Source organism: Anticarsia gemmatalis, chromosome 5 (genome assembly GCF_050436995.1).
Source record: "Anticarsia gemmatalis isolate Benzon Research Colony breed Stoneville strain chromosome 5, ilAntGemm2 primary, whole genome shotgun sequence".
Classification (NCBI taxonomy): Eukaryota; Metazoa; Arthropoda; class Insecta; order Lepidoptera; family Erebidae; genus Anticarsia; species Anticarsia gemmatalis.
The window spans coordinates 1,737,282-1,760,716 of record NC_134749.1 but is presented as its reverse complement, the minus strand read 5'-3'; the positions used below and the strand labels follow the sequence as shown (position 1 = coordinate 1,760,716).

Here is a 23,435-nt window from a genome sequence, read left to right as displayed (position 1 = left end):
TTTTTTTGTAGATTTTAGACTTAAATTTAGATTTATTTTAAACTCATTACTGTCCCTACAGAGCAAGGGTCTCCTCCCAAACGAGGGGGGAGGGGTTAGGCCTTAAGTCTACCACGCTGGTCAAGTGCGGGTTGGGGACTTTGCATGCCCTCAATAAATGTATTAAACAAATTTTAGACATGCAAGGTTCTTTCCTTCGAAACTTCGAATGTCATTGGTGTGTTGCCTCGGATTCAAACCTGCGACCACTCGCGTGTTAGGTGCCAACTTAAACCACTCGGCTATCACTGCTTGATTTTGAATAAAATACATAATATGGCTATTAACTAGAAAATAAAACTTCTCTTTTACAATATAATTAAGCCTTTATTGTCCAATACTAACACTCTTTCTCGAAGTTCTTCTAACATTATTAACTTTAACTTTTCCGTTGATTTCTTCCGTTCGCTCCTTCCTGGGTTGTGGTTTGATATAATTGTTGTAATAGAATTGACTGAACATGTAAAACAGCAAAGATGTGTTCGCTATAATAAATACGTGTATTAACTTAGGATAGTTGCAGTTGTTGAAGAAACCATTGGTGTTGTGGGCAATCACTATCACGAATTGGACCTGGAATTAAAAGGGCGTAAGTTAATTAAATTGTTGGTATTTTTTGTCTTTTTGTTTTGAAACAGAGCTTTAAAATTAGCTTGGCGGTAGTTGAAGACTTGGGATCAAACATAAGCTCTTTGTTTTTCTTCCCCTGTCCTACTGTAACTGGGAAGAACGCAGATCATAATTTTATCTCCTAGTTCACAAGGTAAATAGAAAAACGCGATCACACAATGCCCGGCCTTGGAATCGAACCAAAATCCGTCATTAGCATTAGCTTATGGTTGGCTACCTTTACAATACACATGTAATGTACACATTTTGACTTCCTCCGTGGCGCAGTGGTTGATGTCACAACGCCGCTACCATTGCGTCAGGAGGTCGTGGGTTCGATACCGACACGGAGCAACTATTTGTGCGATCCATAAATAATTGTTTCGGGTCTAGTTGCATTTTGTGTCTGTTTTTAGTATAAGTCCCCGCGACACAAAGGCATATATTATTGCCGGACATGCTTTAAAAAAATAATATTAAAACGGATACTTACAAGTTGAATCAAAGTGACATGCTTCTTCCACCACAGGTACTTCTGGTACTCAGGACCCAGTCCAGCGAGGAAGTAGTACGTGTACATGAGAACATGCACGAACGAGTTCAAAGCACCGACCAGGACGATTGGACCAACTGTGAAGATAAAAGTACGGATTTAAAATATGTGATAGATGCTTATGCTGGTTTTGGATTATACACGTATACTGAGAAAACAGCTTAATGATTTTAAACTCTGAAAAACAAAGTACGGTTTTAAAAATATGTGATGTCTAGCTTAAGCTGTTGTTGAATTTTACGAGTATACTGACGTATACAGCTTAAACTTTAAACTCTCGCGACTTGTACACATAACTTTATAATGTAACGGGTCTTAAACGCGATTGAAAATTAAGAATGGTTAGAATATCTTATTTTTTTACCCGACTACATGATGATCCTATCCTACTTATATTATAAATGCGAAAGTTTGTGAGTATGTATGGATGTTTGTTACTCTTTCACGCAAATACTATATACTGTATCGGGATTTACACGGGAAGGGTTTCCACGCGGACAAAGTCGCGGGCGGCATTTAGTACATTATAATTTTACGTATGCAGCTTGTTTGAAACAGTAGAGACATCCGTCAAAGAATCTTATGCAAATCTTTAATACCACATTAAGTAGGGTATTAATCCGTTACAAACATGCACTGATAATTATTTGGTACTGATATAGTGATTACGGCGTTGCACTTTTTTATGTATTTTGACATTATTCCTTGTTACAAAGAAGGCAGATAAATACTTAAAAACAACGACCCTTATTTATCTTTATGTACTTAAAATGTAGGTAATAATTATATGTGTTTGTTTACAAGATAAAATCTTAATACTCAGCTAAAGAGCGATTTTTTGCCAAAACAAAGCCATTACAAGAGTAAACATGAAACCCCTTAAATTTTCTACAAAAAAAAGCATTAATTGTATCATTTTTGTACTACTTTTCGAATAGACTCAAGTAAGACCATATAGACCCTATTTTTAACAAGCCGCTCTTCGAGTTTCTATAATACGTCGTTGCCATAGACTCATAGCGCGTTTTCTAGATGTTGACTTAAGTCTAGAACAAACTATTTAACGATTGGTGCAAAATAAACATTAATTATAAAAGGATGGGAAAGGCGAGTGGCCAGTAGTGTGACAATAAGTGATGAAAAAGCTTAGCTTCCAGGTAATTTTGTCATAACGTTTTTATTACTCAACTTAACGCTAAACGCCCTGTTACAAGCGAAATATTCCCTAGTGTGCACCTTGTCTTATTAATAGTTCTATTTATAGACTAAAATAAACAAAGGTAACATTCAAGAAACATCCGAACAGTCTCAAATTTTTTATCTTCCTATTATATTTTCCTAAAAAACTACGATAATTATGTAATATTTGTTATTGTTATTGTCTTTCCTGACAGTTACAACTACATAATAACGCATTATGTGATCGTTTAGTGACGTAGTATACATGTCGCAGTAAGATAGATAAAGCCGTAACATAGTTATATCCCTAGGGATATAATTATATGCCGTAACATAGTTATAATGAGAGTTTGAAGATGTCGCCGGAGCCCCGCTTCGCGGGGCTCCTCCTTCTGGGTGGATTAAAAAAAAATAACCACGAAGGCTGAGGTGGGAGCTTCGCTTCGCTCGCTCCCACCTCAGCCTTCTAACCTAACCTACCTATATTACGGTATATAATTATATCCCTAGGGATATAACTATGTTACGGCTTTATCTATCTTACTGCGACATACATATGAGGTAACTTAAGCGTTTTTGTTAAGTTATTAGAATAAAACAAGTAGTACGAAATAGCAAATTGAAGCTTATTTCATAATACATTGACTTTGAACTCATATGTTGGTATAACTTATTAGCTATTCCAAAAAATTGTTTATGTTCATAAAGTTTTTTTATTTTTTAAAAGACTTTATAAACTTAAACCTAATCTCTAAAGATATTTATAAAAATATGTAGAGTAAAAATATATAAAATCAATATTAATTGGATTATGGATAATAAAACTGCAGTTTTTCTAAGAGCCTGTTCTTTTAACAGTTTATCAAAGCATTGAAATCATAGAAAATAAAAATTCATAACTTAAAACCTTGCGCCGCGTATTAAGAACTAAATAATGAAAGATTTTTTACATTGTCCCTAATTATCACAAAATACTTTAAGAAAAAACGGCGAAACTCTCAAGAAAGAACGGCCTGACTACCTCTTGTAGGTTATTTATTCTTGGCCTCTACTAAATAAATTCGATACAACATTTTATACATTAGTAAAACATCGTATACATAATGTATAGTTATATCAACGTTTTTGTTATAAATAGGAATTAATTAATTTCAGTACAGTTTACGTAGTGAAATTAATTAATTCCTATTTATAACAAAGCATGACGTAGGGCTTTAATCGTTGACGTTAATAGACTCATAAAATAATCATAAATTACAAAGTTGAAACTGTTACGTGCGTAGTAGGAACAATATTGTACTTAAAATTAACTTGAAAGCAAATTAAGCAGCTATATTTTAATACTGATTTTATTTTTAAACTTCCATCCAGGTTCTTTATTCGTAAATTGACTTGTATCTTAATAAATGAATGAGTGACTGATATATCTTGTATTTGTAATAAAAATATCATATTTATTCATAATTAGCGATAATGCTACCTGAAAACAATTGAGGTGACACCTAAAGATAAAAATAGGTATTTTATTTACTGAAAGATTATCTTATTATTTTAAGTTAAAAGTTCAATAACCTTAAATTCTCGGAAAACAAGTTATTTTAAAAAGTTATTACCGAAATCGGAAACTAAAATATCTTATCTGCTACGTCTTCATAAATATACCCGTGTATTCCGAATCACATAAGTTTTCTCAACAGTATACAAACTACCGGAGAAATATCTCTACATGAACATATTTGATTTATTACACAAAACTTTGATATACTTTTAACATAAAACATTTTCAAATCACGCTAAAAGCTTTCATGTTTTATTCCGCGTCTTCTCAAAGTAACAAGTAGCGCCATCTGTGTTACAAAGTACGAACTAACAAGTTGCGGTTAAGTTCACTTAAGTTACCGCAGCTGGGATTGTCGCTACTAGTTGTGAAAAGCGTTTAGTTTATAATTTCTTAATGAAGGCATTTCAATTATGCATATTTATGTTGTTATTTATATTACTTACAACGAACGAGAAATTATTGTAAAGATATTTTAGATTTGTAAATAATATTAACGCCCATAACGTTTTTCAAAAGAACTACTCTTTTAGGTAGTTTAAATATCTCACTACCGATGAACCATCTGAAATCACAGCAGTTTCTGTCCGTTTCCATTTCTCAAAAACCACACCATTCAAGATAAAGATATACATTATCAGAACATTACCTGGGAAGAATTTAGTGGCTGACCACGCAGCGATGACGGTCAGCGTGTGATGATACAAGTGAAGCGTTGAAACCTGTCTGTCTTTCTTTCTAAGTACGAAGAATATAGTCTCTGTCAGCTCCGTGATCTTGGCAAAGAAGTACCACCAGGAACTTCTTGCTGCCTGTTTTGTAAAATGATGCCGATTAGTATTGTTGCTGCTTATTAGGGAATGCAATCCCGACTCGAGATCGTCAACTCGAGATCCCTCGCGATCAGAAATGTCAATCCCGCGGGATCCCGAGATTTTCGGGATCCCGTCTAGTTAGTAAAAATAATACAATTCGAACGGCTTGTTTAATGTAAAATGTGTGTGATAGTGTGGTGAATGCAATAAATTATTATTTGAAAGAAAATAAAAGCCTTTATTTTTCAATATTACTAACAACGTAACATAATTAACAGGTGTAATAACATGAACATAATCAAAAAAAGTAGGTGTAGCTCCAGGAGATCAAAATAAAAAGTAATCACATGGCATTTTGAAAGTCGCCTCTTAAAATACAAAGTGTATCAATAGTACGAGCTTCTAATCGGCATCTTAAGTCTATTGCAATGTAGCCAACTGCTGAAAATGCCCTCTCCGACAATCCCGAACGGGATCTCGTCATATTATGCTTCGGGATTGATCCCGAAAAAATACACGGGATCTCGCGAGATCGGGATCCCGCGAGATCGGGATTGCATTCACTACTGCTTATGCTTGCGATAGGCAAATGTATTTAGGAAGTACTTAGTTGTTACTCGACTGTGCAAGCCAAAGAGGGTTATGTTTTAACTTTAAAATGTAGGCGCATTTTAGAATGTTGGATCCATGTAAGGGCAGATTTTTGCCAAATACCCATAACTTAACCAAATGAGATAACGCAATAGAATTTTTTAGTCTAACCCAAGAACTTGGTCTTGGGGGATTTACGCAAATCTGAAGCTCGACTGTCTTCTCATTTACATATTATTATTATGCTACTTTTAGTTTTGTACTTACGCGATAAACACGTGGTTCCGTTGAAGTCGTAATTGGATCACAGATGATATCGTAGTCTTTTGAAAGCACATACAGAAGACCCTGGAAATTTTAATAAAGACAATATTTATTCGTACGATCGTAACAGTAATTTGACAAGAATAAATGAACGTCGGATAAATTATGTAACAGATAAATTAACAGTCAAGCTGTATAAAAATATCATTCGAAAACTTTTCGTTAAGCTGATAAAAATATTTTTTTGTACATTTTGGTAATCAGATATAACCTACTACGATTTACATAAAATTGACTTAGTCAGTGACACTAGCAATATTTTTAGTTATACTAAATTACCCTTTGAGACATTTTCATGCCAATAATGGTATAACATGTTAATACTTTAATTGATAAACAACTATTTTATAGGAATATTTTCTGTAAACCACACAAGTTAAAGCAAATAAATATATCCTTATTCTTATCTATACCATTTTTTTTTACTCACCTCATACATCAAAAATGCGCTCAGTAAGACTTGGAATATATTGTAAATCTTGATGGCAGTCCGCAGTTCAAAGGGTTTCCTGTCCTTCATCAAACTAGGGCCATAAGATGTGCAGAATTTGAGATAGACTACGATCAAAGCGAGGACAGCAAATGGTTTCTGCATAAACGGTAAGTCTTGTGTCCTGAAGTCTGAAAATAAATATTGGAAAGTGATCATTATTCTTTAAATTATATAAACATGTTTCGATGTTTGCTTTTGAGAAGTTCGAGGTAGTTGTTATCAAAAGCAATATGACTGTATAGAAAATACGTGTCAAAGAGTACGTTTCCACTATCGCGAAGGAGAGATTACGAGCACTTAGATAAACCGATTGGCAGTTAGTTCAGCCGAGCTCTTCAGTGGAAACGCACTTTTTTCCAAAAATACTTGTCGAAAACTTAAGATAGCGAGAGCTTCTTCAAAATGCAGGTAAGTAAAAAACTGATTGCCATCATCACAACGTTTGGAACAACGTGGAATTTTATATTCCGAAAAAAAGCTTTCATCAAACATTTCTCATATATCGTATTAAGTTAAGATACTACAAATCGACTCTAAAAAGAGTTTGGTACTCGGTTAGTTTTATTATGTTAAAAATGGGGCGTCTGATTTTCATTGGCATTTTATACTTTCAACAATTTAACGAATGACTTTCAATTTCACTGTACACTTGTCACATGTAAATTTGAATACTTTGTAAAACAATACGTACCACCTTCATCGAAAAAATAGAAATGTAAGGCATTTCCTATACTGTTTATAATCTCACCCATCTTGACGTTTTATAAAAAAACTTTTTAAATAAATAAGAAAATAAACTTATATAACAAATAACTTAATTATTACGCCCTTACGGCGTACCACCAATTCGGCAGTGACTGCCAAAATGACCATTGGATTTGAAGATCGCCAGGTATTACTTATTTGTCATGCAAATTATTTAGTTGATTAAATCTAAATACGATTAAATGTGTTTTAATGAATATAATCATTGGACCTTGGTAAGAGGGACTATCATGTAACGATTTTCTTTGTATCACAATAATACATTGAATTTATTTTTGTCCCTGCTGTATGTATGTACAGAAACAATTATTTTTTTGAGAGGCTGTAGCATTTGAACCAAATCATGATATTGTATAAAAACAAATAAATCGTTATCGTACATTCGATAATATCGAAATGTCGATATTATCGACCAATTGTCAAACATAATATATTTTTAATTTGGACAGGTTTGTTCGATATAAAAAATAACTTTCAGATAGGAGTGATTGAGAATGATGCGATTAATAATTACATTTGACGTATGACGGATTTTTGCCAAAAACAAGAAAACCAGCTCGCATAATCGAGTCTATAAAATTGTAACAACACATAAATAAGAGTTTAATAATATTCTCCTCCCCCGTCCTTTTCTTTCTATTTACTTTTTTAAATTCGACTTGACTTTGCCAATATTATAACTACAAAAGCAACTTAACTAATGTCTCTCTGTTACACAGACAAACAAAGTAAGAATAAGATTGTGTTCCAGTTAAAGCATTTTCCAAAAAATAATCCAACCAAGTGGAGCCGCGGGAATACATATACATAGTGTTACATACACTTTTAACATGAATACATAAGCTAGTTTATTCAAGACTTCCCTGTGAAATGTGAAACCTTAAATTCATACGTACTTGAAAATGTCCCGGTTGTTATTATCTTAATGCAAATAGCAGAATAAGTTTTCCAAATTCAAGGAGCATTAAAATTTCCTGGTTTTCTAGTCGCTTTTACAATATTGTTTTTTTATTTTGTTTAAGTTGTTCATATTTTTAAAAAAATATTTACCCAATATATGCCAATATTATTACTGATAAGTGAAAGTAAAGTGGTTGAGTTTTCCTTACGCGTTTATAGAATACGGTGCATCATGAACCCACAACTTTTTCTTGTATGAAGATTCCATGAAACTAGTACGGTGACACTAGTGAGATGATTCCAATTAAATTCTATTTCAAAGTCGACGAATATCTGAAAAATAACAGTAGTACTTATAAGCACACTGGAAGTGCAGGTACAGGTGTATAAAATACTCCTAAGTTTCGCAATCGACAATGTTAGATTTATGTAGTGTGGGATCAAGCCTCTTGCCCAGTATCAGGCTCGTGACCAAACTCCGGGCTACTTATTGAGAAATATTAGGTAAAAGATAATTAGAAAATACCGATTGAACTTTAATTTTAATAGTAAGTAATAAACTACCAATGAAATTAATGAGAATGACCCATCTTTGAAACCCATAAACATTGTCGCTTGATGAATAGTCAATGACTGAGATGTAAATACGTAATTTTGTATTTAGCTGTGTTACAATATTCACATGTTTTTTTGCTTCTCACATGTCTTTTTCTGTTTAAGATTTAATATCATACTAGGTGTCGATACGTTTATTTTATGTAAATCGCAACAAGGGCAAGTAGAAGATGCAAGCTTACAAGTTTTTCGTTAAGAGACACATGCGGAATGACGTGGATCAAAAAAGAGCAGAATTCGAATTCGTAAGAGAAGGCAGTGGACTTTAAAACGTATTAGTTAAATTGTTCTCGAAACATTTATTACTGAAATTATACAGAACTAGCTGACCCGCGCATCTTCGCTTGCGTCACTTAAGAGAGAATGCGTCATAATTTTCCCCGTTTGTGTAATATTTCTCGTTGCTACTCCGCTCCTATTGGTCGTAGCGTGATGATATATAGCCTATAGCCTTTCTCGATAAACAGGCTATCTAACACTGAAAGAATTTTTCAAATCGGACCAGTAGTTCCTGAGATTAGCGCGTTCAAACAAACAAACAAACAAACAAACAAACTCTTCAGCTTTATAATATTAGTATAGATAATATCATGTTTTACCACTTACAATGTCCGTTTCATGTAATTAGGACAAAGCCCTATATTTTTGGTATCAAAACCAAATTATATACTGATATAATTAAAAGGATTGAACACCATAAATAATAATATTTTATCTTTTTTATTTAATTATTTTACGTTAATCATTCATTATTTATACAAAGTTTTCATGTCAATCATTATCGGTAATACAATTTCTTGCCTTGAACCACCCCCTCGTATCTAAAAGTAAACCAAAGTGCCTGAAACTAATCCACACTTTAGGTATTTGAAATGAAAATGATACCAATTTGTTGAACACAGGAAAACATTTGTTTTGCCTTGTCATTCAGTGTCCACGTGTTACGTGCTATATTTAGCAAGTCATGACAAACTTGCATGACTACGATTAGCTAAATTAAAGCTGAGGTTTTGTTTTATAATGACTTATTCAGTTTCAGTCGCGGACTTAGGTCGAACAAGCTGCTGAAAACCTTAATAAGGCCTCCACTTAGAGGATTATATTTCAATATGCTCATATTACCGAGATCTAATTTTTCAGGTAATATTTTTAATTTGACATACATTCATATTCATACAAGTCAAATGAGCAAAAAACATGTTTTTTTGGGAAACAATGCAAGCTGTTGTACTATTGAAACAGTTGTTGTTTTTTTTACTCGGTACTTTAGTGTTTTGGAGGTCCTCTGGAATCAAACATTTAATTTTCTGCTCCGATTTAATCCGCTACTGTTCACTGTTAGTCTTCAGTTTAAATCTAAAATAATAATGGTTAGTTTATACTCTATGTCTACTTATATGATATTCAATACCTGTCGTAACCTATTGGTGAGCACATATTGTTTCTAGGAGGTCTATCATACTTGCTTACTTTAATGGTACTTTTTCGATTCAATCGCAAGTTTGAATCCCACTGAAAACGAACATTTGTGAGATGAGACCGAATGTCTGATCTTTGTATGGATGTCACCGTTCTTAGGTCTGTATGTATTAAAAATTCTATAAGTGTATTTAGGTATTTTTATCTTGAAAAATATAATTCCCTTGGACATCAGAATTTCATCAAACTTCATAAGTATCCTTTTGTAACGAGGAACTGTATTATAATCCAGACGTAACATTTTCATTATTGTTTATAAATTGTATTAACATATTCTACTGCGACGTTTCGGCTAGGGATAGTTGACCGCGGACGTGCGTAATATTCGTAATAATAGGTGTATAACGTTTAAATAAATAACTTAATGTGGGCACGATGTTGGACGATGGTACTTTCCGTATTGCCACTTGTATCACACACCACTTATGCACACATATTGTTTCTCTCTGTGAACTGTGGAGAAGCTGTCGACCCTTTTCGGCAGCATATCATCTCAGCCGGGAATCGTCCACTGCTGGACAAAGGCCTCCCCCATCGAGCGCCAATAGGACCGGTCCTGGGCCGCCCTCATCCATCGGACTCCGGCAACCCTTACCAGGTCGTCGGTCCATCTTGTGGGGGGCCTGCCAACACTACGTTTCCCGGTTCGTGGTCGCCACTCAAGAACCTTTCTGCCCCAACGGCCGTCGGTTCTGCGAGCTATGTGCCCTGCCCACTGCCACTTGAGGTTCGCAACTCTTAGGGCTATATCGGTTACTTTGGTTCTCCTGCGGATCTCCTCATTTCTGATTCGATCTCGCAGGGAAACTCCGAGCATAGCCCTCTCCATTGCCCTCTGGGTGACTTTGAGCCTTCTGATAAGGCCCATAGTGAGCGACCACGTTTCACCGCCATAGGTCATCACTGGCAACACACACTGGTCAAAGACTTTCGTCTTGAGACACTGCGGTAATTCGGACGAGAAGATGTGTCGGAGCCTCCCGAACGCTGCCCAGCCGAGTTGGATTCGACGAGTGACCTCTTTCTCGAAGTTGGACCTACCTAACTGGACAATTTGTCCTAGGTAGACGTAATCGTCAACAACTTCGAGTGTAGCGTCGCCGATCTTGACAGGGGTGGGTCTGACATGGTGGTTCGACATGATTTTTGTCTTGTCCATGTTCATTTTGAGACCCACTTGTTGGGATACGCTACTGAGGTCATCGAGCATTGCGCCTAGGTCTTCCATGGTCTCAGCCATGACTACGATATCGTCGGCAAATCGAAGGTGAGTCAAATACTCGCCATTGACGTTGATGCCGAGTCCTCTCCAATCCAGAAGCTTGAAGACGTCTTCCAGTGCAGCGGTGAACAGTTTCGGAGATATTACATCTCCCTGTCTCACGCCACGCCGCAGCTGGATAGGTTTCGAGTTCTGGTCTTGAAGGCGGACTGACATGGTGGCGTTTTCGCATAAGCACTTCAACACTTCGATGTACCGATAGTCAATTTGGCACCTCTGGAGAGACTGTAGCACTGCCCAGGTCTCGATCGAATCGAAGGCTTTCTCATAGTCCACAAACGCTAAACATAGGGGCCGGTTATACTCCTCGGACTTCTGTATAACCTGCCGCAGCGTATGTATGTGGTCTATGGTACTAAAGCCTTTTCGGAAACCGGCTTGTTCGTGAGGCTGGAAGTCATCGAACCTGTTAGCGAGACGATTCGTAATAACTCTCGAGAACAGCTTGTAGACGTGACTCAGGAGCGAGATGGGCCTATAGTTCTTCAAAAGAGCTTTATCGCCCTTTTTAAAGAACAGCACCACCACGCTCCTGTGCCATGCCTTAGGCGTGGTACCCTCGTGGATGACAGAATTAAACAGTTTTCGGAGAGCTTCTAATATCGGCTGTCCGCCCGCTTTTAGAAGCTCTGCTGTTATTCCGTCATCACCTGGAGCCTTGTTGTTCTTGAGCTGTCTGAGAGCCATACTAATCTCGCGCAGGTCGATGTCCGGGATATCTTCGGTATAGTGTCGGGTTAGTGCGGCTCTTGGATCTGTTGCCGCACTGCAAACAGGTGATCGTGTGGACGTGTATAACTGTCCATAGAACTTCTCTACCTCACCCATGAGCTCAGCTCCGGAAGATATGATCCTGCCGTCCTCGGTCTTCAGTTTGGTCAGCCGGCTTTGCCCAATGGACAGATCCCTGGTAAACACCTTAGAGCCCCTGTTTCGCTCAATAGCCTCTTCAACACATTTGGTGTTGAATTGGCGTATATCGCGTTTCAGGGACTTTGAGATCTGTCGGTTGAGCCGCCGGCAGACTGTCACGTCACCGGAGGACTGCAGAACCATCCTACGTCGTTCTTCCATGAGCTGTAGGGTAGGGTCTGAGAGTTTTTTAGTTCTTTTTGGATGCTGGGTCTTAAAGAACTTGGACCCAGTCATCTGGACAGTTTCCACGAGCCTGTTGCTATAATCATCCACATCTACGCACTCACCTAAGCACTCGAAGCGGTTACGTAGTTCGAGTTGAAAGCTCTCGGGGTTTTGAATATGAGCAGGTGCCGGTCGGAGCGTGGACTTCATCAGTCGTGACCGTTCGAGCGCTATGTTTAGATTCAATGTGCCTCTTACCATTCGGTGATCGCTCCCGGTTTTCACCGCATTGATCACAGAGACATCATTGAATATGCGCCGTTTGGTCGACATGATGAAGTCGATCTCATTTTTGGTCGCACCATCGGGACCCACCCAGGTCCACTTGCGGTGATTCCGCTTCCTGAAGAAGGAGTTCATCATAAAGAGTCCTTCCCTCTCCATGAAGTCGGCCAGCAGTTGACCCCGCGCGTTTCGTTGCCCATACCCAAATTGCCCCACTTTCAACTCACTACCGCAACGTTTGCCCAGTTTCGCGTTGAAGTCTCCCATGACAACGGTGAAGTAGGTCTGGGAGCTATGTATAGCCCGGGATATATCCTCGTACATAGCCTCCACCTCATCGTCGGAGTGTGCCGAAGTCGGGGCGTAGACCTGGATGACCTTCAACGAATACCTTTTGGTAATTCTGAGTATCAGGTACGCCACCCTTGTCGACACACTCTCGATCTTCACCACGTTGTTCACGAGGGACTTGTGGATGATAAACCCGACACCACCCTGGGACTGCTGGTCGCCCTCCCGGAAATAGAGCAGGTTACCTGACTTAAGGATTATTGAGTCCTCCCCCTGTCTTCGGACTTCAGATAACCCTACAATGTCCCATCGTATCCTGCTCAATTCTTCCTCCAGTTCGACTAACTTCTCGTCGGTCCGCAGTGTGCGCGTGTTATATGTTGCCAGGGCCAGTTGTCGTCGGTTGTGGTAGCCTGATCGCTGCCGGGGATTCTTAGCACCCCTTGCCCCGCCGTTACCATGACCGCTACCATAGTCAGGAATAGCGGGGCCGCCGGGGACTAGGGGCCGATCTTTTTGTGCCATCATTTTGGGGGGGTTTTGCCATAATCGCCACGCTTGGCAGGCGGGTTGGCGATCGTTCAAACAAACAAACTCTTTAGCTTTATGATATTATATATAATATATATATATATATATATTCAGCTTTATGATATTAGTATAGATTCTAATCGGAAAATCCTGCAAAAATAAATTTTAATTGTAACAGCAGTTTTAGCCGTGTGATTTCCTTCTATTCTAGTTTCTAAGTATTCCAATACACATTTATATTCTCGTCTATTTATTATATGTGTCAAATTATTATGATTATGAGTTTTCATCTATCAAGACGTATGCCTTGTTTTTGTTTGAAGTCATTCAAACACTCCCACAAACTTTTGGGTTTACAACAGTAGTGAGGAAACACGCAGAGCTTCGACAACCTTCGACCGCTATCGATATATTTTTCCTAACCCGGTTTATTAAAGTAAAGCTACTACTGTTTACAATTTTACAGTTAAATTAAATAATATACGTAACGAACTGTTTATCTTCATCTATTGTATTCTAATTACATGTTAATATAAATTCCGAAGTATTTGTCTAATGTCAAGTATTTTGCAAAGTACACAAACGGTATTAATTACAATTGTACGTAGGTACTAGTTTCTATCATCATGACACGGCATTAACTGTTTAAAAGATCAGGAAACATGTTAATAAAAGGTTGAACTGACATGTTATACGATTTTCAGGTTTGAAAGTATTATACAAATGTTTAGATTAATATAAATGCTAACTAAAATACTGCTCTCTACTCCAACCCAAATAGCACTAAAACATATTTGTTTTAAGATTATCGAAATATATTAGTGGTATGTTCTAGTGGCCGAATTGTAGTACTTAGGAAAATTTATGATTGAATATAACACGACACGTCTTATATGAAAAAATCTACACTGAATCAAATAAAGTCAAATATATATAAGTCTTTGACAACGATAGTTAATATACTTCAGCAGTTTAACGATTTAACAAATCAGTAACCGTATCTTCGTACTTATTGTATTAATGAAATTGTATTTATAGTAGATTTACCTACTCTTGAATATCTTCCGGCGCCTTACTGTCGACTTTGACTATAGAAATGATTTAGTTTCGGTCATTATATATTTTTAGAGATGTTTATGTAGGTACCTGATATTTAAGTTAGATTTTGGTCTGTCAGTCTTTATCTGTTTAAAAACACTAAGACTAAGTAATAAGTTCTGTCATAATCTGATACATATTACGGCAACGTAACTTTTATGCCGCAAATGAGATGCAGAAAGACATCTTAATAAAAGAAAATGTGAATGCACAATAAATATGAGCCGATCGCTGGATCAGCTCAACAATGATTAATAATATATTTCAATTATGATTATAGATGCGGTTAAAATTTTACTCCAAATTCCATCATCTACAACATAATTAAAGAGCAACAATTGCAGTTTGCTTATACAATTTGAGCTAATTTCAATTTGATTAAGAATTAGATATCAAACCGATGTTAGCAAGCAGTGTCATGGTCGTGTGTTTAACATGTTTCTATTGACAGGAAGATGAATAAATCATAAGGCTTAGCTAACTTCATTTATTACAACAAAGCATGCTAGATGAAATAAAACAACAAAATAATTTCACTTAAATTAGTTTTAATTTTCTTTGTATATTTCCTTTGTTTATTTACACAATTCAATATAAGAGTAATTCTCGTTTCACAAAATAATTCTCAAACAAATGTTGTACTGACATACAGTAATTTTTAAGATATCATATTCAAAAATTCTTCATAACAGTTATCTTGTCACAAAAAAATTGTCTCATTCAAAGTTTTCGTAGACAGGATAAGAGACAAATAGTTCTAAAGATTTCTATAAGTGCTCCCACACAGCAGTTATATATAACTGCTGTGTGGGAGCGTTATTCAACATTGTGTATCACAAATAAAATTTAAAAACAAATTTGTTTAAAAACGAATGTTATAAGTCAGTTTCTAACGTTATATAACTGGTGTGTGGGAGCACCTTATCAGCAGTATAGCACTAATCAAAAACAGTCCATGTCATTACTTAGAACAAACTTCTAAAAATAACTAATCACCGTGCTTTCTCCGTAACTCTTTTCCTGACATCAAATTTCTTAACTTTCGTCGTAAGGGAGGGTTCGCTCTTAGTCTCCAACACACTTTTGTTCTTAGAATCTTTGTTGTAGCTCTTGATGTAGAACTTGCCGAACATGTACATGAAGGCAAGGGCGTTCATACAGCACAAGAAGTTGATGGACTTCGGGAAGCTGCACGGGTAGAAGAAAACAGCAAAGTTGTGGACGAAGACGATGCAGAATTGAATCTGTAATAAAAATGTAATTTATATGACTTGTGATATATGCATGTTATTTGATTTAATTTATTCACGTTTCTTAATACTTCTCCAAATCTGCTTCATAGAAATATTTTGTGCATTCATAATAGAAATATTTGATGCCGTTTTAATACTTTTAAAATTGCATGTTGGAGTTCTTTCAGTAGATTTCGACTTTAATTTACTACGAAAGATCTACTACCAACCTTTGCGCAACCTATTCATTGAACCTTTTCAAACGTATAAGAAGAAGTTGGCAAAGTAAGAGATGTAATTATATTTTACTAATTTTTTTTGACAATAATGGATTGATGAAAAATTGTTTCAGCTGTAGGTAATAAAGGTGATAAACAAGAATTATACATACCAGTTGAATCAGTGTTACATGTTTCTTCCACCACAGGTACTTCTGGTACTGAGGTCCAAAGCCAGAGATCAGGTAATACGTGTACATGATGACATGGACGAAAGAGTTCAATAACCCCATGAGAATCGTGTGACCTCCTGTAACATAAAAAGACGCATCAATTAACATAAATACCTAAAATCATAGAGGAGAAGGAAAGCCTTATCTTATCTTAGGGGTGGGGGTGCCTGTCAATGCCTGGTTGACACTTCGACCATTCCTGATCCTTTGTGTCACCCCTTCTTTGCTACTCTAGACGTTGGGGGGCAGAGCAAAACTTAGTTTGTTAAAAGTTTTGCTTTTCACCCCATCGGAAGCAGTCTGTAGTTTTCTGGTTTAGGGTAACCGCATCCTAGAAGATCCATTATTTTCCTTCCTAAAGCATCACACTCGCACAGTATGTGTTTCATGGTTTCTGCTTCTTCATTGCAGTGCCTGCATTTAGAGTCATCTATGGCTCCTTGCTTGTGAAGGAAAGCCTTAGTCGTTTGCCTATTATCAGAAAAGGGTAGGCAAACTGATGAAACTTATGAATATTCTGTGCATTTCTATTTTCTCTCCATTAAAAACCTTTCCCGTGTCTTACAGACAATTTTAAAAAAGCATTAAGTCGAATTGTATAAACCATTCGTCAATATGGAGCTAATACTACACATTTGGCAATTCATTTTTATACATAAGAAGAAGATTTCACAAAGATTGTGATTTTTATTTACTAAATAAATCGACATGTTGAGTACGAAAAGCCTTGAAGTATGAATGAACGTATGAAGCCAGGAAATATGATATAGTTGATATCACTTGGTCGCAAAAAATCATATTACAATACAAAATTAATTGAATTTATTATTATTATTACATCTTCGACACCATGACGAAAAAGCATAATATGATGTATGACGAATAACTTAAATGGTGAAAAAAAGAAACTGGGACAATACTATTACCGAGATTTAAGCGTATAGTATTTATTTGTGTTTATAAACAGTAAAGCTGTGAATTACGCTTTGTTGTCTGAACTGCTGGACTTATCTTAAAATGTCGCATGGAGCTAATTGTATATCCGAGTTGAATATAGGCTACTTGTTCTTAAATTTTAGCCCTGTAGCACCTTACATGTGTGATGAAACTTTGAACTGGTTTACAGGCTTATACCATTTGTAGGTAAAATATGGTAAATGTTGGATAAGTCATTCGTCTCCAATCTCACCTGATGGTAAGAGAAGATGATGACGAGGAAATAAAAGATGGAGAGACGAGCTTGATACCTTCTACCCAGAATGGAATAAGACCACTGGAGACAGGGTATAGAAGAAAATTATGGTGGTGGTTTCTTTTCCTAGTAGTGGGACGATACAGGCTGATCTTCATCTTCATATCGTATGGTTAGCGTCAACCTAGTGTCAAAGTTGTTCAAGCCGCCCGAAAGGCCTTAGTCATGGCTTAACAACTGTTATCTTAGTAGATAACTACCGGGACCGACTTTTTACATGCCCTCCGAAACACGGAGACGCCCGGCTCAAATACCACTGTGCAGTCACCCATCTATAGAATGACCGCGCCAACCGCTTCACCCACAGATCTTTGTCAGACCGGTGAGCGCAACTGGCTATGAGCGCCTCGATGCAGGCTGATAATAATAATATTAATGATTAAAAACAAATACAACAAACCTGGTATATATTTGACTCCTATCCAGATAACAATAGACATCAATGTATGATGGTACACGTGGAGGAACGAAACTTGGTTGTATTTCTTCCTTAGGACGAAGAATACTGTGTCTAGAAGCTCTGTAAGTTTAGCCACGTAGTAGAACCATGATCCTGCGGCTATCTGAAATTAAGAAATAGTAAAATATTCATAAATAAAGAAAAGAAAAGACGCGGAGACAAACTATTGCTAACTGGTGATCGTTTAAAGACCAAAGTTCAAATAAACCTAAAAAAAATTGAGAAGGAAGCTTTTTATTCTAAATCATATAACAATCAAAATACATGCATTTTGGCCCATTGGATACCTCTCCTCTTAAACGGCTTAAAATGCAGAGATTTCAATTAAATGTGATTTTTATATACAACAGGTATATAACTATACTAAGGGTCATTTTTACGACTTACGCTGGATGTTGAGTATCCTAACTGGTAGATAAAGTGACAGCTATTTGTGTAATTTCGCTTGTTGAGCTAACCGACATTAACTAATGTTTAATAGAATACGGGAATTAACGCACTCGCCGTGGTCCCAGGCAGACTGCCTGGGACCACGGCGAGTCCCGACCACCTGCGCCGAAACGTTAGGCATTTTAAGGTAAAATGCGTGTTCGCGTTAATTCCCGTATTCTATTATACATTAAACATGCAACGCGAGAGTTTAAAAGTTACGACATTAACTAGTCAAACTAACTATAATAATAAAAGATTGTTAAACATCACATACCCTTAAAGCTCTGGGATCGTCTGAGTAGTCGACTGGTTCGCATTTGAAGTTCCAGTCTTTGTGAAATACGTAGGCAGAACCCTGGAAATAAAAACAATTAGATAATAGGTACATTACGTCTGTAAATCTCTGCTTACCTCTGTGGGAAAAAGGCGCGATATTATGAATGTATGTAAATATGTATAAGTATATAATTCAATCCCCTGATTCTTAAATATCGCAGATGTTCCGATTACTGTCTCATAAAAAATTACGCAGCTATTATTGATGAGAGCTTAGGATCTACAAAATTATGATTTTCATAATACTGGACTGCCTATGCGCCGCGGTCTGTAGTGTATACTCCTGCTAATTATAAGGTCTCGGGTGCGATTCCCGGGTCAGGCAAAATACTATTAGTCTTTTCTAATTTATATAAAAATATTTCGCAATAGTTGGGCGGAGTTTAGTAACTTAGCGTACCGGTAAGTAGTAATAAATTCGATAACTTCCACATGAAACTAATATTGTAAATGGCATCTCTGCCTTCACCTTCGGGTATAACAAGCATGATATTATGTATGTATTTATAATTAACTTAGTTTAATCTTTATATCTATGTACTAAAATAATAATGTTCATTACTTAATTAATGTAAAATTAGTATTAATAACTTTTAATTTGCATAATATGCACGTGCTTTTGTCTTTCCATATGCAAGTTATAAAAAATATCATAAAAACTCATGCAAGGTAAATTTTTAAAACGTTTTGACTTTTTTGTATAATTTGTACTTAATTTTTGCCGCACGTGTAGCCATTGTTATGGTCAATACCTTTACGCGAACATTTTTTACGTAGTTGAGTATCATTTTTCAAAATATATGATGATAAATCTTAATTTTTAAAACATTTTTAAGGACTACGTTAATGCAGTCTGCAATATTGCAAGGTTTGAATTCTACAAAAGATCAGTAATAAATTCATGCGTATGATTGACAATCGATTGCTTAAATATGTATACGACGCTTTCGACTGACCACTGATGGATTGTTTGATTATAGAAGAAAATGAAAGTAAGGAAATAAGTACTGGACAGTGGACATAATTCTTGGTTGAAAAATGCTTAAGCTTGGATAGAGTAATGCCTTAGCTATAATTCTTGTATAGTAAAAAGTTGTAAAACTTACGGTAAATCTTTCAAATGTGGGAATTGAACCCATGAGATACATAATTATTTCACAAAGCCAAGGCATCTGCATATTGACTAAACTGCCCACTGTTGTGATGTTATCAATTTTAAATATATCATGTGCCTACACAATCTATAATTAAATTTATCTTCAAAGGCCAAATGACCGCGACGGAAACAAGCACTGCTATTACACAAAAATCTTTAAGATCGCAAAGCGTAACAAAAACAAAATTTGTTGTTTTTTAACTTACCTCGTATACTAAAAATATGCTAAAACCGACTTGGAAAAAATTGTATAACATTAACAATGTCTTCAATTCGAATGGTTTTCTGTTTTCCATCAATCTTGGGCCGAGGGATTTGCAGAAATATAAATATGATCCTACGATGGCTAGTAGTAGAAACGGATTTGAAACTCCCCACCAATCTTTGGTTCTGGGATCTGAAAAGAAAGAGAAAATACATTTCAAATAATCTTACTTTGTTACGCGCAAGGGTCTCCAGGAATGAAGAAGGAGCTAGGCGTTCAGTCTACCACGCTAGCTTGGTTGTTGGGGTCAGGGACTTTGCCTTCAAGAACTTATCACGGTGGATTTTATCACGATGATGACTTCACTGTTAGGACGAGTGATAATTTCTAATGCCCACTTAACTTTGCAAAGTTGGCCGATATTCGGCTACAGCTGCCAGTTTGTTCATACTTAGTGTCTACGAGTACGTGTGTGCACAATTCGCAAACACACTCTATTCCCTTACCCTTATAGTCCTTTGGGACAGCTAAATCGAAACGAATTTCATATAAATACATGCATAATATAATGCATGTCATAATACATAAATATTTGTTATATAAGGGCATTGCCGCCGGCATCTGTGTAGTAGCTATTACATTCATTTTTCATCCCCATGTTTATCCTATTTTCTTGTAAACAATATATTTTTTATACAGTTCTACTCTACATAGTAAATTGCACTTGACTCAATCACGATGATATAACAATTTACTGTTACGATGCGTTTCACGGTAACCTTTGACTCAGACTCAAATAATGCATTATGCACCCTACAGGGGAACAAAGTACAGCCAAACGTACGCAGTATGTGATTAACATGTATTATGTGCTATCAAGATTTCGAAAATGAGACAGAAAGTCAAAAGGAAATATTACAATGATTTTTGTTGTTTTTAAAAGGGCATTAAAAGTCCAGCGTATCACGTATCTCGTTTGACAACTAGTGTATGTGAAATTGATAGTCACTATTCAGTACATTGCTGCGTTGACGTAGCGTGTAGTCACTAGAACTAAGGGAGAAAACAATGCATAGCATATTGCTTTCAATCTGATGACTAGTTTTGCTTTAGCTGATTCTCAAGAAATAACTACTCAATAAATACAAACGAGGTAAGTTAAATAATGTTACGTAATTTATATTGTTACACGTGTTGCTTACAAGTCAATTAAGTATTGTGCTGTTTGTTTTTCAAATAGTACATAAAACTATACACACTTTGAACGGTACTTCTGCAAAAGAGGCTACTCTTTGAACACGTCATGCGAGATAAAAATTGCCCTATTATATAAACGGTCGGTAAATCAACAAAAAGGTTTGGACACTTATAAATCCTAATGGAAAGAGTTTAAGGCTGTCTTTTATTAATGTAAATAAAATATCTACGCCTGATAAAATAATTATATCACATGAAATATATGAGCTTTTAGCGTCTCGCATTACGTTTTTGGATGTTCTCGCTGTTAAATAAATACTGTTGAAAATAGTGACCAGGTTTATATATAAAACTAGCGGACCCGACAGACGTTGTCCTGTCTACGCGTCAATTTGAAAATTTTAAACATTTTTTAATACTCTAAAACATTTTCAGACTCCATTGAACACACACAAAAAAATTCATCAAAATCGGTCCAGAGAGAAGTTCAGTGGCATACAAACTTACAGAAGAATTATATATATAAAGATAAACATCTGCAGTGTACAAAAAATAATGTTTTAAGGATGTATTTGAACTTGGCAGGCAAGGCAACGAATGTACCGAGCAATGGAGAAACTTAATTGTAAAAAATTGAAAATATGTTTGTGACTCTTGACTCTAAACCACTTGAACACTTAAATGACTATTATTACTTACAAGTTAAGAATATAAATACAATTCATTATCAACATTCATTTATATAGTTAAATGCTCTTATTTTCCTGATTATAATACACCAAGATAATGAAACTATGTTTCCATTATTATTATGCATGAAAAACATTAACAAACTGAATATCTAACTGAATATTAACAAACATAAATAAACTTTTATCGTTATAAACGATAAAAGTTTAAATCACGACATCATAACCGTATAGTCATTCTTAATATAAGCCATTCTTCAACCTAAGCGAATGCTATTACTACCAATAGAAATTGAAGGCTTGAATGCAATGACTGAGAGTATGTATATTGCAATTTTTTGATAATGTAAGGACATACAGATCAAAGTACCAAGTGGCGTTCTTTGGTCTCTGCCTACCTCTATGGGAAAAAGGCGTGATATTATCCACGTATAATATGCACTCCATATTATTATAATAATAGCTAAATATAAATAATTTTATATCACAAAACTTACCCGCTAAATCGTGAATCACATAATTATATTTTTGTACGAGACTGTCGACCAAACCGGCCATGATTGCGAAGCACAAAGTTCTAACTAATGTGTACTGTATAATGCTATGTTAAACAATCAGCCCCACTCGCTTCCGTTCCACTAAACAATAATAATATAAAACATTTACTTTTAACTTATTTGAAGACGGACACTGAAATATAGTAAACTTATAATGAAAGGGTCAAGAGGTTTTCTAATTTAAATAGCTAATAATTGATTTCTGATTTGCGACTTTATTGTTCCTGGTTATTGAAACTAGTGACTAGTTTTTGACCGCAGATTTGCTTGCTTATGTTTTGCTATAAGGAAAACAAAAAAGTAATAATAAATGAAACTTGCGTTTAAAGGAGGCTATGAAAAATTATTCATTTTATATAAAATATTGGTACAAAATATTTTTATCTTATAATCTTTTGACCGCTTAGGAAAAGCTCGAAAGTAGGAAAGGCAAAAATCTCACGGCTTGCTCTTTTTAATGGCCAATATTATTTCTTACAATTTTAATTTGATGATCTAATCTGTACAGTTTTGAGAAAAAAACGTATGTTGCCTTGTAAACCGTTTTATATTATTCTGGTGGTTACAGATAGATTTTGTGCAATGCTTTCGCAGGAAATATAAACTACATATTCTAAATTAAAGAAAAATATGATAAAAGAGAAACGTTAATATTTGTGTTGTCGACAGTTTGGTCATTATGGAATTCTCAGCTTATTATTTTTTTTACGTTTGATTACTTCCGCTTCGTTTCGTAGAGAATGTTCGAGTAGCTGTAAATTTACAAACAAATTATTGTAATCTTCATTGCCGAACTAGTTCCGTCCCATTACATAAATTCATAATATTATCATAAAGGTTATACTCGAAGATTATCTAAATCATAATCTTAAATCTACTGTAATAAATAGTTTTTGTGCATTTGAAATCAATTTTTCCATGACTAATAAAAAAAATATTAAATTTACACCAACAGAAAAATACATTTTTTTATTAAGAAAT

At 35.6% G+C, this 23,435-nt stretch overlaps 2 protein-coding genes across 2 annotated transcripts; both read right to left on the bottom strand.

Annotated features, from left to right (window-relative positions):
* Window positions 1-340: 340 nt before the first annotated feature.
* On the bottom strand, window positions 341-7,030 carry LOC142972771 (very long chain fatty acid elongase 7-like). Its single transcript, XM_076114050.1, has 6 exons — window positions 6,853-7,030; window positions 6,099-6,289; window positions 5,612-5,692; window positions 4,588-4,750; window positions 1,142-1,278; window positions 341-612 (listed from the first exon to the last, which is right to left on the bottom strand). Exons 1-6 carry the CDS (start codon window positions 6,911-6,913, stop codon window positions 367-369), a joined length of 879 nt encoding a protein of 292 aa, XP_075970165.1. The 5' UTR covers window positions 6,914-7,030; the 3' UTR covers window positions 341-366.
* Window positions 7,031-15,029: 7,999 nt separating this feature from the next.
* LOC142973315 (very long chain fatty acid elongase AAEL008004-like) lies at window positions 15,030-22,557 on the bottom strand. The gene is made up of 6 exons (XM_076114955.1): window positions 22,395-22,557; window positions 20,013-20,203; window positions 18,589-18,669; window positions 17,823-17,985; window positions 16,111-16,247; window positions 15,030-15,731 (listed from the first exon to the last, which is right to left on the bottom strand). Exons 1-6 carry the CDS (start codon window positions 22,453-22,455, stop codon window positions 15,480-15,482), a joined length of 885 nt encoding a protein of 294 aa, XP_075971070.1. The 5' UTR covers window positions 22,456-22,557; the 3' UTR covers window positions 15,030-15,479.
* Between the last annotated feature and the right edge of the window lie 878 nt (window positions 22,558-23,435).

What these genes read in the sequence shown, in the direction of transcription:
- LOC142972771 (XM_076114050.1), bottom strand. Translation starts at nt 6,913, where the DNA reads ATGGGTGAGATTATAAACAGTATAGGAAATGCCTTACATTTCTATTTT. An exon ending in CTATTTTTTCGATGAAGGTG is followed by an intron (nt 6,290 to 6,852) that starts GTACGTATTGTT and finishes ATTTATTTTCAG; the next exon opens with ACTTCAGGACACAAGACTTA. An exon ending in GCGCATTTTTGATGTATGAG is followed by an intron (nt 5,693 to 6,098) that starts GTGAGTAAAAAA and finishes TAAAATTTCCAG; the next exon opens with GGTCTTCTGTATGTGCTTTC.
- LOC142973315 (XM_076114955.1), bottom strand. Translation starts at nt 22,455, where the DNA reads ATGGCCGGTTTGGTCGACAGTCTCGTACAAAAATATAATTATGTGATT. An exon ending in GCATATTTTTAGTATACGAG is followed by an intron (nt 18,670 to 20,012) that starts GTAAGTTAAAAA and finishes TTTTATTTCCAG; the next exon opens with GGTTCTGCCTACGTATTTCA. An exon ending in ACGATCCCAGAGCTTTAAGG is followed by an intron (nt 17,986 to 18,588) that starts GTATGTGATGTT and finishes TCTTAATTTCAG; the next exon opens with ATAGCCGCAGGATCATGGTT.